General features: G+C 35.4%; 1 protein-coding gene across 1 annotated transcript in view; it reads left to right on the top strand.

The window, feature by feature from the left end:
* Positions 1-13,118: 13,118 nt before the first annotated feature.
* The window catches only part of CDH19 (cadherin 19), a 66,557-nt gene continuing 62,442 nt past the window's right edge, over positions 13,119-17,233 (top strand). Inside the window, exons 1-2 of the mRNA XM_062200304.1 lie at positions 13,119-13,374; positions 15,426-15,720. Of these exons, the coding sequence (XP_062056288.1) occupies positions 13,183-13,374; positions 15,426-15,720 (487 nt within the window). The 5' untranslated portion in view covers positions 13,119-13,182. The remainder of the gene's footprint in view (positions 13,375-15,425; positions 15,721-17,233) is intronic.

The following is a 17,233-nucleotide window of genomic DNA, read 5'->3' as shown; positions in this document are numbered from 1 at the left end:
ACAACAACAAATACTAAAAAGGATAAAGTATTACATTGTACATCTAGAGTCAGGATAAGAGCTGATCAGGTCATTGTTTCTTATAGTGTCCATTTCACTTAACAGGTTTCCCCTTTGGTGCTCAGTTGTCACCAATCAGGGAAAACAAATGATATTTGTCTCTTTGGGACTGGCTTAATTCACTCAACATGATGTTTTCCAGATTGCTCCATCTTGTTGCAAATGACTGGGCTTCGTTGTTCCTTACTGCTGTATAGTATTCTATGGAGTGCATGTCCCATAATTTCTTTATCCAGTCTACTGTTGATGGGCATTTGGGTTGGTTCCAGGTCTTAGCTATTCTGAATTGAGCTGCAATAAACATTAATGTGCATACAGCTTTTTTGTTTGCCAAATTAATTTCCTTTGGGTAAATTCCAAGGAGTGGGATGGCTGGGTGGTATGGTAGGGTTATGTTCAGGTTTCTGAGGAATCTCCAGACTGACTTCCATAGTGGCTTAACCAGTTTGCATTCCCACCAACAGTGGGTTAGTGTCCCTTTTTCCCCACATCCTCTCCAGCATTTATTGTTGGTAGATTTCTGAATGTGAGCCATTCTCACTGGGGTGAGGTGAAACCTCATTGTGGTTTTGATTTGCATTTCCCTGATTGCTAGTGATCTTGAACATTTTTTCATGTGTCTGTTGGCCATTTGGATTTCCTCTTTTGAAAAATGTCTATTGAGGTCCTTGGCCCATCTCTTAAGTGGGTTGTTTGTTTTGTTGTTGTGGATTTTCTTGATTTCTTTGTAGATTCTGGTTATCAACCCTTTATCTGTTGTATAGTTTGCAAATATTTTTTCCCATTCTGTTGGTTGCCTCTTCACTTTCCTGACTGCTTCTTTTGAAGTACAGAAACTTCTCAATTTGATGAAATCCCAAATGTTAATTTTGGTTTTGACTGCCTGTGCTCCTGGGGTCTTTTCCAAGAAGTCTTTGCCTGTACCTATATCTTGCAGGGTTTCTCCAATGCTCTCTAATAATTTGATGGTTTCGGGTGGTAGATTTATGTCTTTAATCCACGTTGAGTGAATTTTTGTGTAAGGTGAAAGGTAGGGGTCTTGCTTCAAGCTTCTGCACGTGGAAATCCAATTTTCCCAGCACCATTTATTGAATAGGCTGTCCTTATTCCAGGGATTAGTTTTGGATCTTTGATCAAATATAAGTTGGCTGTAGATGTTTGGGTTGATTTCTGGTGTTTCTATTCTGTTCCATTGGTCTATCCATCTGTTTCTGTACCAGTACCATGCTGTTCTGATAACAACTGCCCTGTAGTATGTCCTGAAATCTGGTATTGTGATGCCTCCGGCTTTGTTTTTGTTGTACAAGATTGCTTTAGCTATTCGAGGTCTCCCTGTGTCTCCATATGAATTTCAGCTTCATTTTTTCCAGATCTGAGAAGAAGGTCTTCGGTATCTTGATTGGTATTGCATTGAATGTATAAATTGCTTTTGGGAGAATAGACATTTTGATGATATTGATTCTTCCAATCCATGAGCATGGAAGATTTCTCCATTTTTTGGTATCCTCTTCTATTTCTTTCTTTAAGGTTTTGTAGTTTTCATCGTAGAGATCTTTAATGTCCTTGGTTAAGTTTATTCCAAGGTATTTGATTGTTTTTGTAGCTGTTGTGAATGGGATTGATCTTAGAAGTTCTTCCTCAGCCGTGGCATTGCCTGTGTATACAAAGGCTGTTGATTTTTGTGCATTGATTTTATATCCTGCTACTTTGCCAAACTCTTCGATGAGTTCCAGTAATCTCTTAGTAGAGTTCTTTGGGTCCCCTGAATAAAGAATCATATCATCTGCAAAGAGGGATAGTTTGAGTTCTTCCTTCCCGATTTGTATCCCTTTAATTTCTTTTTCTTGCCTAATAGCTCTGGCTAAAACTTCCAGAACTATATTGAATAGCAGTGGTGAGAGTGGGCATCCCTGTCTGGTACCAGATCTCAGCGGAAATGCTTCCAACTTTTCCCCATTCCTCTCATGAGATTATGTAAACTCTTATTGATCTTCTTTCTCTTTTGAAATTAAGATATTTAGTATATCATCGGATTTCACGGAATGAGAATACATGAGTTACCACTTATGGTGCTAGGGACATCGTTGATGATTTTATTAGCTTGAATTGTAGTCCATTTAATGTGAATGAAATAACTTTCCAGTTCTCAGGAGTCTTACACCACAAAATATTTAGTGGGAATAAGTAGGGGTGCGGCATTAAACTTCCACTGTCACTCTATGACCTACGCTTGGAGGACAAGCCTCTGTCTCATAACTATAGCATCTGATTGTAACATACTGGGAGATAAAGACAATAAACTTATTCATAAGCTACTCAGGGTCTCAGTTCTACACTGATAGACATCACTTTTGTTCATATTTCATTAGCGAAATTAGTAATAACATAACCTAGTCTTTTGGCAAGAGGGACATTGGTAAACAATTATATACCTAAAACCATGATCAAAAGATACTAGTTTTTTTTTTAATTCTCTTATTATTTTATATCTTAGTCACAAACATTTCAGCTGAGTAAACATTTAGAGTTTGGAACATTTTATGAAATCCCTAAAGGCTGAACACTAAGACATTCTTAGAGTCATAGGGTGGAAGAATCAGGAGAAAATTATAATAATTAAAATTTGAACTTTAGAAGAACCAATTTCAACTACGTATTTTCATTTGTTTCTTCTGGAGTTGTCTGAGTCTCTCTATTTTGAAATTCTCATTTGGTGCTCCTTACACAATTTTTTGTTGTTGTTGTCCAATTGGTTGTGAAGTTTTTTCAATTACCCTCCAGTTACCATTGATTCTCTTACTCATATTATTCCTTTCTGGGTAAGAAAATCAGTGTGAGTGTTGAGTTGGGTCAACACCTTCCAGCAGGATATGTACAGTCAATAATGCAGAGTGCTCAATGGGAGAAACAGAACAACCATTTCAATGTCCTGTAACTGTAGATGTCTCTTAGCATTTATTGGGATATTCAAAGCATTTCCATAAAAACTAACATTGTTATCACTAATGATTAAAGTCACACTGTAAAATACATATAAATACAAAGGCAGGTAATGAAATGTGAAATAAGATAATAGGTGGTAGATACTTCCAAAGACAGTCAGCCAGAACAATTAAGCCAGGAGTTTATTTTCTTTAGTTAACATCTTTATAAAATTAATTTCCTTACTTCTGTTGTGAAGGTATTAAATAGATTCATGAAAATATAGAACACCTTTTTGAAATGAGTGTTGAGGCAATGTTTGTAAATAAAAGTAAACTTCCAGGTATAGTATAACACCTGCCAACAACCATTATGCCACTCTTCTCTAAGGTATGATAGTGGTGCCTATGAAATAAAAAAAAAGGGGGTGGAGGGGTAGCTGTTAATAGGCAAATAATTGCTTCCATTTTTAAATTTTTGTTATTAACCCTTAACTCAGAAGATAGAAAAGTGAAACATTTCTAACTACTTCCCCAGCAATAATAGTACCACTCTTGGCCTCACAAGCCATATATTTATTTGTTTCACATTAAGGATATATGGAATTTGCTTGCTTCAAGCATTTAGAACCTAACGTTTCAATATAAGAAGTTAGATGTTCTTCTTTTAATTGATGGAAGGAATCTTTTCAATTTATCTTTCAATAGCTTTGTAGAATAAATTTTCCTGTAATTTTTGAAAGCTTTAGAACTTCCTAATTACCACAAATTGTAAATCTTATGATCTATCATTTTGGCCAAACCTACTCAATAGCTTTCTAAAGATGGAGACATTATATTAATTGCCATCTGCTTTCCTCTATGAGAAGCTGGGCTTGGTGGAGCTCATAGTGCGGCTTTCCACAGCCATCCAGAATGCATTATATTTTATACGTTTTCACAGATGGAATAATTATCTTTATATAACCAAGAAGAGGTCATAGAAAAGACAATTACTAATTAGATTCCGTCTCAAACTGTATAAGTGCATAGATGATGATATTTTTCATCCCTTAAGTCATAATTAGTCTTCTTTGAAAATATAATTGTTCTGAGTCACACTGGGATCATTTTCAGCTTCTATATGTCCATGCATTATCATGTATTGCTTCAAGCATAACAGTGTTTATTCGTCATAGTCACTTAGCCATGCTTAGAAATAAAATAACGGTATTCAAGTACCCTAAACTATTTTTACAAAGTCATTTATAAAACTCTGTGTGTATATTTTTCCAGAAATAAAAAGAGCTGATCATTCAAATCTGTGAAATATTGAAATGAATAAATCTTTAACATTCATCTATTGGCAGTTATTTTTTGTCTGAATGTAGCAAACATGTAGAGCACAAAAAAGAACATCCCTTGATACATATCCAGCTAAACTGACATCTTATGATTTGTTTGTTGTCTTCCACCCTCATCCAACCCCATGAGGAACAGTGACCTATCTGTCTTATACTGGTAGAATTCTTTTCTGAGAAGAGCATTTAGCCTGTGATTGTAGTGTAAATTGAAACTGTATTTTCGCAAAACAATTAAAAGTAAAAGAAAGAAAGGAAGGAGTCCGGAGGGAGGAAAGTATCATTCTATTCTCGGAATCTTATCTGTGAAACTTTTGAAATATGATCTGGGTATATATTAATAAATAAATAATACAAACATTTTAACATAGCATCTACTTTATATGAGAAAATATTCTGGTTTCAGCAATTCCTTTCATCATAAATACAACTGTACATTCAATGTCTGTGTAAAACATTATTATTGCTATCTTGGATTTTCATGTGAAATAACCAAGGCTTCCAAGATTTTTTTTAAAGATTTATTTATTTATTTGAAAGTCAGAATTACATAGGAGAGGCAGAGAGAGAGAGAGAGAGAGTTCTTCTATCCACAGGTTCACACTCCAATTGGCTGCAGTGGCCAGAGCTACGCCAATTGGAAGCCAGGAGCCTGGAGCTTCTTCCAGGTCTCCCACGCGGGTGCAGGGGCCCAAGGACTTGGGCCATCTTCTTCTTCTTCTTCTTCTTCTTCTTCTTCTTCTGACAGGCAGGGTGGACAGTGAGAGAGAGAGACAGAGAGGAAGGTTTTCCTTTTGCTGTTGGTTTACCCCACAAAGGCCGCTGCGGCCAGCCCACCGTGCTGATACGAAGCCAGGAGCCAGGTGCTTCTCCTGGTCTCCCATGCGGGTGCAGGGCCCAAGGACTTTGGCCATCCTCCACTGCACTCCCGAGCCATAGCAGAGAGCTGGACTGGAAGAAAAGCAACCGGGACAGAATCCAGGGTGCGGGTGCCGCAGGAGGAGGATTAGCCTATTGAGCCGCGGTGCCGGCCTGAGTATACTTTTTTTTTTGGACAGACAAGCTTGAAACCTAAGAGGCAGAGTGAGCAGACATATGCATCTAGAAGTCACTTGGGCATTTACCTGACTTGAGGAGCTACAGGTACATGATAGAAGAAAAGAAGGAGCTATGGAAAACTGAAAGAGACAGGCACAGTGGAGAAGGAAAATGAGTAGAAAATCATGGCTGATGATGTGTTATCATTGAAATTTAGAGAAGAGAAAAAACATTTTTTTATGGAGAAGAATTATATTTCTTTGCATTAGACAGACTTGATATAAAAGAATATAAAAATCACCAATATTTAATTTACTTCAGGAAAAGATACTTAGTCAAGGTAATGGGAATCATTGATTTGAAAAATGATAATTATTAACACTAAGAACAGAAGACAAATTACTCTAATATCAGCACATTTGTTATACTAATATTTTGCAAAACACTGAAAATTCTTCTCCTTTTGTCTTCACCATGGTCTCTTACACATTATGAAAAAAAAAAAAAAGCAAAATATCTGCTTAAGTATATAGGCCATTGAGTAAGTGTTTGTTTTGTGGGCCTATTGAGCCGTGGCACCGGCCTTGGGCCATCTTCTACTGCTTTCCCAGGCCATAGTAGAGAGCTGGATCGGAAATGGAGTAGCCAGGTCTTGAACTGGCGCCCATATGAGATGCCGGCCCTGCAGGCGGTGGCTTTATCTACTACACCACAGCACCAGCCCCCCAGAAGGTGTTTGCTCAGGGTTGTGCAGCTATTAGGTGTTGGGCTGGGTTAGCTATTCATTCATCCTTGCACTACCTGTGATGCTTTGAATTCCACGAAGGTAACTTGGAGGAGCATTTTATATCTAGGTATTTAGGAATCACTAGAGTCAATTGAGAATGATGTTCCGTATTTTCAGTATGGTGTCAGGTAACCTTTGTTATAAAGGAAATTTTACATTTTATCTTACGTAGATGCATATATCAATTGGATAAATATTAAAAATACAGATACATGTGAAGAAAATTTTAATCTATTTAATTTACCTCAATTCAGTCAAGATTCTGCTTTTTAGAGCAGTCTTCCAGATTTTCTAAAAGTGAAGGAATTATTTTGTATTTAATTTTTTAAAATTTATTTTAAAGGTTTACTTCTGCATTTTAAAGGCAGAGATACAAAGAGAGAGGGGTAAAGAGAGATCTTCCATCTGTAGATTCACTCCCAAATGGCCACAGCAATGAGGGCTAGGCCAGACCAAAACCAGAATCCAGGAGGAGCTTCATCTGGGTCTGTCACGTCTTGCAGGAACCCAAAGACTTGGGTCATCTTCCACTGCTTTCCCAGGTGTATCAGCAGGGAGTTGGATCAGAAATGCAACAATCGGTAAAGGAACTGGTGCTCACATGGGATTCTGGTGTTGCAGGTGGGAGCGTAACCTGCCACGCAACAATGCTGGCCCCCGTTCTGTACTTTTCAATTCCTTACTTTAATCTAGCAAAAAAAGAACTTTATAGCACCAGTGGGTGACTATATAACGGTAACACAAATTGAAAGGTTTTTATTCACTTCTTTTTCCGTTGCAATATCGGGTTTATGCGTCTTCTGCTGTGGCAAGGAAATACACTTGGGGAGCCTGTGTAAGGAGAAAAAAAGTGGGAGAGAGGATTTCAGAAAATGAGGTTTCATCCATTGGAACCTAACATTTATTCTAGGACAGTTTTTACAACAGGCTCACTGTGGCACTGCTTAACTCCATGTTAGTTCGCAGGTTTCCCCCAGCACTCAGGTGCAGAGGTCAGGACACCCGCTCAGATTTGCAGTGGCTCTTGTTGCTGGGCATCCAAGGACATGACACGAACAGTGAATGGGGATGCTGTGCAGAGGATATTCTGAGCCCATGTTGCTTTAGCTGTAGCACAGGGCTGAGTCCTGTGTCACAGTAAATATGCAAAATAGATACTTAATGAGAGTTCAAAAATGGAACAGGGTAAGATCATTCATATTCTAATCCTGTGGAATGAAGGTTTTTGGAAACAAGAGTTGGCACATGCTTTATTACAATTTTTGGTCCAGAAATATTGCTTCGTTCTCACTAACATATGCAAGCTATTTCCACTCACATTTCTTTCCATATTTCCTACTACTGGATGTGACAGCACCATTCAAAGCATTTATATATCCCATCACCCTACAAAGCTGCCACATTTCCCTTCGTTTTTAAGAGATCACAAACAGGATTACCTTTCTTTATTTATCCCATCCGCACCTCCTAGCTTCAACGTTTGTGCTTCACTACACAGACACCAAATTTGTCATTCTGACTTATTCTTCTATTTTCTTTTTTTGACCATGATGATCTTAAGAAAAATGGGGAAAATGTGCTAAAAACTGATAGTAGAAAACACTTTATAATATCTAGTTTCAAGAATGATCTAAAAGTTACAAGGAAACATAGAACTTCGTTCAGTGTTAACAAGGTGAGCTTTCAGTGACAGGTGTCATAGTGCTAGCTATCGATGTACTTTTCCTTCTGTTCAATAAAGCACCATGTATGTTATATACTTGACATCTGTAAGAAGAGGTTTCTAGTCTAGTTCTCCTTATGAGTAAATGAATAAATGTTAGGCCTTTCCTCTCCTCTCCTAAAATTTCATAAGTACCGTGCTACTTTATGCATTATATATTTTAAGATACAATTAGCACTTTATGTACTATTTATGTACTAATTGTATTAATAAATTAATACATTAAAATGTATTAATATAAATTAATAAATGTTTATTAATTAACACAGGTACAGCAGTACATCAACATGAGATGCACTGTTAGATGTGTTTTTTCCTCCGTATTGAAATATTTTACAAGTTGTTATTAATGTGTTCACTGACTGGAAGATATAACCAAGATTACAAATGCAGGACATAAATGTCACTGCTGGTTTCTTGTGGGCTGGTTTCTGACACAACTAAGTGGTGAGGTTTTCCTTACTTGCCTGGGTTCATGCTGGAGCGTTTCCTAGTCTGGCAGTGCTGACAGCTGTCACCAGTCCTCAATCAGAAGTGGACCCTTATCTGAAATATTCTGTTCTTCCTCTGAAATGTGTGACCATTATAGCATGTTTGGGATAATAGGAAACTTTACATAAAGCCACAATATTTCATTATTCAGATGTAACTACTACCCTTTCAAATATTTTTGTAGAATGACTAATATCAGCAGATTAAAATTACAGGATAATCACAGGTGTTTTGTTATATTTTAGGATTATTAAATGATAGTATTCTAACTTTAAATTTTAATCCAAGTATGAAATATTAAAAATATACACATAACATAAAACCTAGAAAAGAAAATCTTCCTTATTTTTGAATATTATTATTTGACATATTTAGTTTAGGTTGTTTTAAAGGAAGGAACTCGTGACAGATTTTCATAACTTCAACATTTAATGTAAATTTCACTTCCTACTAGTATGGTAATTACTATAAAAATGTTAAGCATCTGTTTTCTGCTTCTAGACTTACTTATTTATAGAATACATTGAGGGCATCAAATATTGTTACCTTATATATTTGAAACACTTATAAAGTTGATATAATATGGTATTTTAACTTATGATTTATTTTTCAAATTTTGTCTGTGTTAATCCAATTTATATTTGCTCTTCAGTGAATAAACTTGATCATTTATTTAGTTATGGAGCAATAAAATATAACTAATGGTTATATATATATATATATATATATATATATATATATATATATAAAACATACAGGGGCCTTGGCTCACTTGGTTAATCCTCTGCCTGTGGTGCTGGCATCCCATATGGGCACCGGATTCTAGTCCCGGTTGCTCTTCCAGTCCAGCTCTCCGCTGTGGCCCAGGAGGGTAGTGGAGGATGGCCCAAGTGCTTGGGCCCCTGTGCCTGCATGGGAGATCAGGAAGAAGCACCTGGCTCCTGGCTTCAGATCGGCGCAGTGCGCCGGCTGCAGCAGCCATTTGGGGGGTGAACCAACAGAAGGATGACCTTTCTCTCTGTCTCTCTCTCTCTCACTGTCTAACTCTGCCTGTCCAAAAAAAAAAAAAAATGAATTGCAATTCTTTTGTATTTTCAATGATGATTTTAAGATTTTCTCTTGATGTTTGATTTGTAGACCTTTTTTGCAGATTTATTTATTTTATTCATTTGAAAGGCAGAGGCAGAGAGAGAAAGAGAGAGAGAGAACACTTCCAGCCACTAGGTTGTTCCAAAAATGGTTGCAACAGTCAGGGCTGGCACAGATAAAGCCGAGAGGAGTCAAGAATTCCATCTGGGTCTCTCACATTGGCGACAGCAACTCAAGTATTTGAGCCATTATTCACTGTTTCAAAGGCACATCAGCATGGCTCTGAATTGGAAGCAGAACAGTGTGAACTCAAAGCGGTGTCAGGTCTTTGGATGTAGATATCCCAAGCAACAAGTTCTGGAGATCCTGTTTTTTCTGACATTAATTTCTTTGGATGTAATATTTTTCTTTAGATTTGAAAAATCATTGGTCATTAAAATATTTAATCCAAGCTCCCTTTAAGAGATCACAGCTATAGATATTTTATGCCTCTTTATATTTTCCAACGAGTTACTGAAATTCTATTTATTATAAAAATCACTATAGCCAAACTTGCTGTCATCTCTGTACTTTAATTTTATTAGTTTCTACTAAATTGTCTTCAAACTCAAAGATATTTTCTTCAGCTGTGTTCAATTTTTTTGATTAGCCATCCCATAATATTTTAAAATTATTTCAAATATCATATTATTAATTTCTAGTAATTTTATTTGGTTTCATTTGAGTTTCCATTTCTTTGTTTTGTTTCATCATGTGGTCATTTAAATATTCAATTTAGGCAACTTTCATTAATAGTTCATAAAACTTTAAAAGAAGATGATGAGGAAGTCCATAAAATTATCCTACTAATAATATATGAATATTAGAGTAAATATTCTATTGCATATTTATTATAATCTTAGAATATTCAATGAATCTTAGAATCAAAAAAGAAAATAACTATAGAATAGAAGCAAACTATGAAGTACAAGGCATTCTGAGACTCAGGATGCCATGCAATAGGAAGTAAAAATCCTCAGCTATTAATATATTTTAATGGTATATTAATTTATTTGAAAAACAGAGTTACATAGAAATAGCAGCAGGCAGAGAGATCTCACAACCTTTCGTTCACCCTCCAAATGGCCACAATGGCCTTGACTGGGCCAGGCTGAAGCCAGGATGCGGGAATTCCATCTAAGTCTCCCATATGACTGGCAGAGGCCAAGGAGTTGGGGCTTCTTCCACTGCTTTCCCAGGTACATTGGCAGAGAGTTGTTTTGGAAATGGATCAGTCAGGATTTGAACCAGAACATATAGGATGCCTGCATAAAATTGTTGGCTTAACCTACTGTGTCATAATGCAGGCCATAGCTATTAGAATTTTTTTACAAAGAAAATTAAATGACATTTAATCTAGTATTTACTTGATTATAGAACATATATAGGATAAGGATACATTGAATCACACCATAGAGACAAAGAAAAATCCAGAATGTAGGGAACTCCATAGGAAAATTGACTTGATATGTCCAACATGTTAATGCAAGGACAAATCAAAAGAAAAGTATGGAAACCAATAGATCACACAAAATTTAAGAAATGTGTCAAGAAACTGTATTATGTTAACACATTTGAATCCTGTTTAAGAGGTGTTTGGACAGTTTTAATGTGAACACTAAATGAATATTCGATTATATTGGGGACTAATTTTCAAACTGTAATTTTGATTTGTAAAAGTATACACATGCATATGTATATAACATTTATGCTTGTGTGTGTTGAGTGGTTAAAACTGTGTCACTATTGAAATTTGCTTTAATGTCATGGAGTAGGCATCTCTAACGATGACACAAGGTTAGTCATGTGTTGAAGCCAGGTAATCTTGTATAAGTAGGTATTCATTCTATTATTTTCTTCAGTTTATATGTATGAAAATATAATAAACAACAATTTTATTCATGGTGAGTGTATTTCCTTTAAGATTTATTTATTTGAAAAGAAGAGTTAAACAGGGAGAGAAGGAGAGAGAGAGAGAAAATGAGAGAGAGAGAGGTCTTCCATCTCTCTAATGGTTAACTCCCCAAATGGAGCTGGGCCAATCTAAATCCAGGAGCCAGGAGCTTCTTCTGGGTCTTCCACATGCATGCAGGGGCCCAAACACTTGAGCCACCTTCCATTGCTTTCCCAGGCCATCAGCAGGGAGCTGGATCGGAAATAGAGCAACTGGGATTGAAACCCATGCCCATCAGGGATACTACTCCATAGGTGGAGGGTTAAATTACTATGCCACAATGGCGGCCCCAGGTGTACATTGTTATCAGTGTTGGTGATAGTATATAAAATACACACAATATATCTTTCTCATGAAGAAAATTGGATTTCTTTCAAAGATTTTCATCAGCTGTTGTTTCTAAACAACAGATATCTGGATTTTAAATATTCAACATAAGTATAACATTCATCTTTAATTTTCACCTTGGCTGAATCTCTTCATGACCTTCCCCTAGAAATATATAACAAAGAACATATCTGAAGGCCATACAAGGGGACTACCAAAACCCCGTGTTCCTTCTTAATTATGTGTTGTTAACAACTTTTCCTAACAAGAAGCCAAAAGCATAAAAAGTCTCTCAAGGGCTGTTCAAAAATACATGCAAAATATTTAAAACAAAATAATGTATAATAACTATAATATTCATCTCTATGGCTTTTCTGTTGATTATATAATATTAAATTCCAACATAGATCTCATATAATTATTTTTCTACATCAGTTCCAAATAAGTGAATCCTTTTCGGTTTAGGCAAGTGCTACACAGATGTGTGAAATGTCAAGAATTCAACTGCAGGTAAGGATGAGAACTACCTATCATGAAAAAGAATGTCAGTAAGATGGGTAAGGTCAGCCTCGAGCAAATGGAAGGTTTTAACCTTAAAATACATTTGAGTATTTAAAGCTACAAGATAATTTTATGTCCATTTTAAATGTTATGAAATTTCAGCCCTTTTACTAGGCAGTATAATTTTGTGTTTATTGTCTGAAAATCATCTTATCTCTTTATGAAGCTGCAAAGCACTTTTCCACATCTTTCACATTGTAAAGGGTAAATATCTTGCACTGGCTTTCTATTCAGAATGTTTTATAGCATCAGTATAATGCTTTATTAAATCCCCGAGTTTTAATCTGAATTGTCATTTTGTCTATTTAATTAACTTCATAAAATAACAGTTTGGAAAACTGAGTGAAAAGCTTATTTCTATTGATTAAAAAGAAGGAAAATATGTGGTTTTTATATTCTCCTGACTTGACTGTTGCTTTATCAACATAGTTTGAGTTTTACTGAGATAGACAGGAATAAGCAAGCAAGTTATATGTCTAAAAATCAATCTCAATGGCAGCTGTCAATCAAAGAGATTGCTAGAGCAACTTTTGAACTTTCAGAAAGATTGATGATGTGATTCGAAACAAATGATGCCTGAACGGAAACAAATTATTGCTGAGCTACAAAATATAGTTAACTACTTAAGTGAAAGAGAAATTAAATGTGTATTTTTTTTTTCACAAGCAAAAGTTGTAACATGTCTTCAGTAATTATGTGAGAAAATGTTATTTTGGATCTTTTTTTGTTTCTTATGCTTTAGGAATATAAAAGATACTTATGAGTAAAAAAAGATTATAAAAGAACACAAGATTTTATTTGCAACATCCGTTTTCCTCAGAAGGGAAGCTGGAATCAAGAGACACATCATAATGCATTGCGGCTTGTTGCTACCTTTTGTCTTGGGAATTCCTCTTCTTTGGCATTGCCTTACAGCAACAGAGAACTCTGGAACAGAGAAAATGAAGCAACTAGTGGCTCCTCATTCAAGAGTGAAGCGTGGCTGGGTGTGGAACCAATTTTCTGTACCAGAGGAAATGAATACCAGTCATCTTGTTGGCCGGGTACTTATTTACTAAGTGTCATAGCATATTGAGTTGTAACCATGTTAAGTGCGTTAAGAACGATTTGGTATTTGATGACTTTGACATTTCTCAATGGAACAACTGGAAAGTCCAAGTCACCAGAATTATTTTAGATTTGCAAGCATCAGAAACATCCACTAAAAACTTGCAGAAAATGCAAAACTCTGGTTTGCACTTCTATTTCCCTTGTGAAAATGTAGCCCTCGTTTATCAACATCTGGAAATTTGATTGTGTTATTCTTGGTAAGGGTTCAAAGGAGCCAGACTGAGATAAATATCATTGACCCATGTTTTCAATCCGAGTTTCTGCTGTACTAAGTAGCTGTGGATTTACCCCGATTCATTTTTAATGAAGCAGATTAAGACCATATCCTTTTACAATGAGCTAACTTCGTAGCCTAACACTCCTTTTGATTCGTGACATTGAAGTACAAAAAATCATTATTTTTACTCTCTTAGAAGAATATATTTAAAGAAAAGTACCTTAATGAAACAGAACATCTTCTATTTATAGTTTAGGGTTTTATTATTGCTTGGTTTTCTTTAAACAGAGGTAATTACGAAAGCACAGGCTTTTCTGTAAGGCTCTTTCTCTAGATAAATGAACTGAAATAAGTTTAACCACTAATTAACTGGCACTAAAATTTAATTGGACCCAAAGGGTGAAGCACTCACAATTCATTAACTCTCTTTTTCTATTCCTTTCAGGAGAGCCACAGTGCTAGTGTAGTATCTGATTGCCATAGAGGTTCACCTACTGCATTAGCAACATACTTGAGTACATTCAACCTAAGGGTTAGATTAGGATCTTAAACAGATAGATTTCACACTATCTGTGAAGTGTGTGTATGTGCATACCTGCAACAAGTAATATTTCTCATCCTATTTTAGTATTCTAGGGTGACTGCAGGGAAATCACTTGTCTGGTGGGTTACATGAGGGCTGCATTCAGTGTCTGCTCATCAACCGTGAGTCCCTCAGCCAAGCACCATGTGTTCTCCCATCACTAAGGGGCCCAGGCTTAGCAAACAAAGAGCTGGAGGCAAATGCAGCCGCATACCTGGAACAAAGAACACCTCGCTGGCTACCTGTCTGCTGTTACAGACATGTAGAGAGTGAACCAGTGGATAGAAGCTACCTGTTTCTCTCTCTCTCTCCTTGTCCCTTTATATCTAATTTTCAAACAAAATGAAATTCATTAAATTTATAAAGATAAATTTCTGAATGATTAATCAATGCTATGATTGATAATAAATTTACTTTCCTTTTTTCAAAATATAAAGGGTTAGGATAAGACAAGAAAAAAGTATATTTAATATACCTTGTCAATAGAATGATTTCAAAGTTTCATTTCTTCTGGTTATAAGTCCAGGGCTCACATCATATGACACAGTTATCACTGAGAGAGAATCTGGAATTTACCACACTGATCAACTAAATCATAAATCTACACAAAGACCTGTGACTGGGAATGTTTTTAAAACTTTCAATCTCATTACCTTCTCTGAAGAAAGAATTTATTACTTAAGTATAAAAGATCTCTTAATTCTTTAATGAGGATTCTTTAAGAAAATGAATATAAAGTATATAGCTAACATACATGTTATATTTTCCAGTAAATACCCTGTTGTTGACATTAATTTCTCATTGTTCTCCTTCATTTTCTTTCTTATATTTCCATGTATTTACAGCCCAGGAACAGGCATTACTATTTAAATATCCCTTCATTATTATTGTCCTATCTTTCTTTAAGGCCAAATATAATATAAAAATTTGATAGTATTGTTTTAGATTAAGAATGTCATCATGAAACAAACTTGAATCAATGATACTGTGCATAATCTCTTGGTCTTTGTTCTTCCTTTAGTATACTTTATTATTAGTCAGATAACTGACTAATAATTTATTATCATTATCAGTATTTTATTAATACTAATACTACTAATACTAACTTTATTAATATTATTGTTTTATTAATACTAATATCATTATTAGGCAGAAAACTAAGCTGTCCTTCTTTACACTTGCAGCTAAGATCTGATTTAGACAGTGGAAACAATTCTTTTCAGTACAAACTTCTGGGAGCTGGAGCTGGGACTATTTTTACTATTGATGAAAAAACGGGTGACATCCATGCGGTACAGAAGCTTGACAGAGAAGAACAATCCCTTTACACCTTAAGAGCTCAGGTAATCGACACCACCACTGGAAAGGCTGTGGAGCCAGAGTCTGAGTTTGTCATCAGAGTTTCGGATGTCAATGACAATGAGCCAACGTTCCTAGATGAACCTTATGAGGCCACCGTACCGGAGATGTCTCCAGAAGGTACTGCAAATGCATTTTCATCAAAGATATGATAACGTGGAAAATGGATTGAAGGTTTTGAGCATGTTTTTTTGAAGAGGAATGTTTAAATTCAATACCAGTACACCCATCTGCAAACTTATTTAAGCAAATAAAAGCAAAATAATTGAAAAATTAGGCAATGTATTTAAATGTTGTAATTCTGTTATGATACTTTCCTTAGTTTTAATTTTTACTAGCCTCACTCATTTGTTCATTCATGCTTATTTCAGACATGTTTTGAGGGCTTGTTATTCAATTCCACCCTAACCCTCAACTCCATTTAAGTTCACCTTTAGGTGTATGAATCCCATGATTTTCCCCAATAGCATTCTTTTTTGAAGAAGAAGAAGAAGAAATATAACCACACTACTCCAATATGTTCAAAGTAAAGTAATTCACCGGCACACCCATGTTTTCCAGTTACCCATATTCCCAACCTAGAGACAACTACAAGGCAGTACCAGTCTCTTGTGTGCCTGTTCAAGTGTTTTGATTGGCACAGGTATGAGGAGGCATCAAAAGGTCAAGAGGATGCAATTATAAAAAATATGAATAATTTTAAATTTTTTTACTCTTATTACCACACATTTAAAAATTGCTGTTATTCAATGTCATCACAGGTTTTAAAGCAAAAGGAAACCACTGGACATGTTTATGTGAGAGAATCATGAACCTACTTTTTAATGACCTAATTTCTTATACATACTATTTTATCTTAAAAAAAGGACAATTCTATACAATATGGGCATGGAAATAGAGAGAGGTAAAATCTATTTGTATCAGAAAAACATAACATGAAGTCCTAAAGTAAATCAAAGTGGTTGAGCACCTCTGTGCAGTTATTTTCATTTTATGCCTCTGTTTCAAGACTCAGAGTTGGTGTTATTGTTTTAAATATAACACATATAGAAGAGTGATTTTCAGAATATATAAGAGTTAGTTCTCCTGGAAGTCAGAAATGTCTTTGCGGTTTAGGGGAACACATGTTTATGCAAAATTTATCCTCAAAAAACTGGTAGTGTAATATAAGGTAAAATTATATTTTAAAAAATTTGCTTAACTGTGACAAATGTGATTCTTTAAAGGTCATTTAAAATTATGCTAACTTGCTTTGAAACTGCTTCCACTAAGTATTTGATTCATTAGTTAAAGATGATTACCATGTATATTCCACCATTTATTTTTCCAATTCTTCACTTCTCCCCCCCCCCCAAAATTTTTTTATTTAAGGAATACAAACTTCATAAATTGTATAGTTACAACTTTAGAAACACGGTGATTCTTCCCACGGTACCCACTCTCCCACCCAAACTCCTACCCCTCTTCCTCCTCCCTCTCTTATTCCCATTTTTATGTGCATTGTTATCAGTGATCTATTTTCAATTAAGATATATTTTCTTATTTTCAATAAGATCTATTTTCAATTAACTTCATACACATGTGATTAACTATACTAAGTAAAGTGTTCAACAAATAGTATGAAGAAAAAAAA

Source organism: Lepus europaeus, chromosome 9, assembly GCF_033115175.1.
Source record: "Lepus europaeus isolate LE1 chromosome 9, mLepTim1.pri, whole genome shotgun sequence".
NCBI classification, from domain to species: domain Eukaryota; kingdom Metazoa; phylum Chordata; class Mammalia; order Lagomorpha; family Leporidae; genus Lepus; species Lepus europaeus.
The sequence above is the reverse complement of the archived record's forward strand: the minus strand, read 5'-3'. Positions and strand labels throughout refer to the sequence as shown.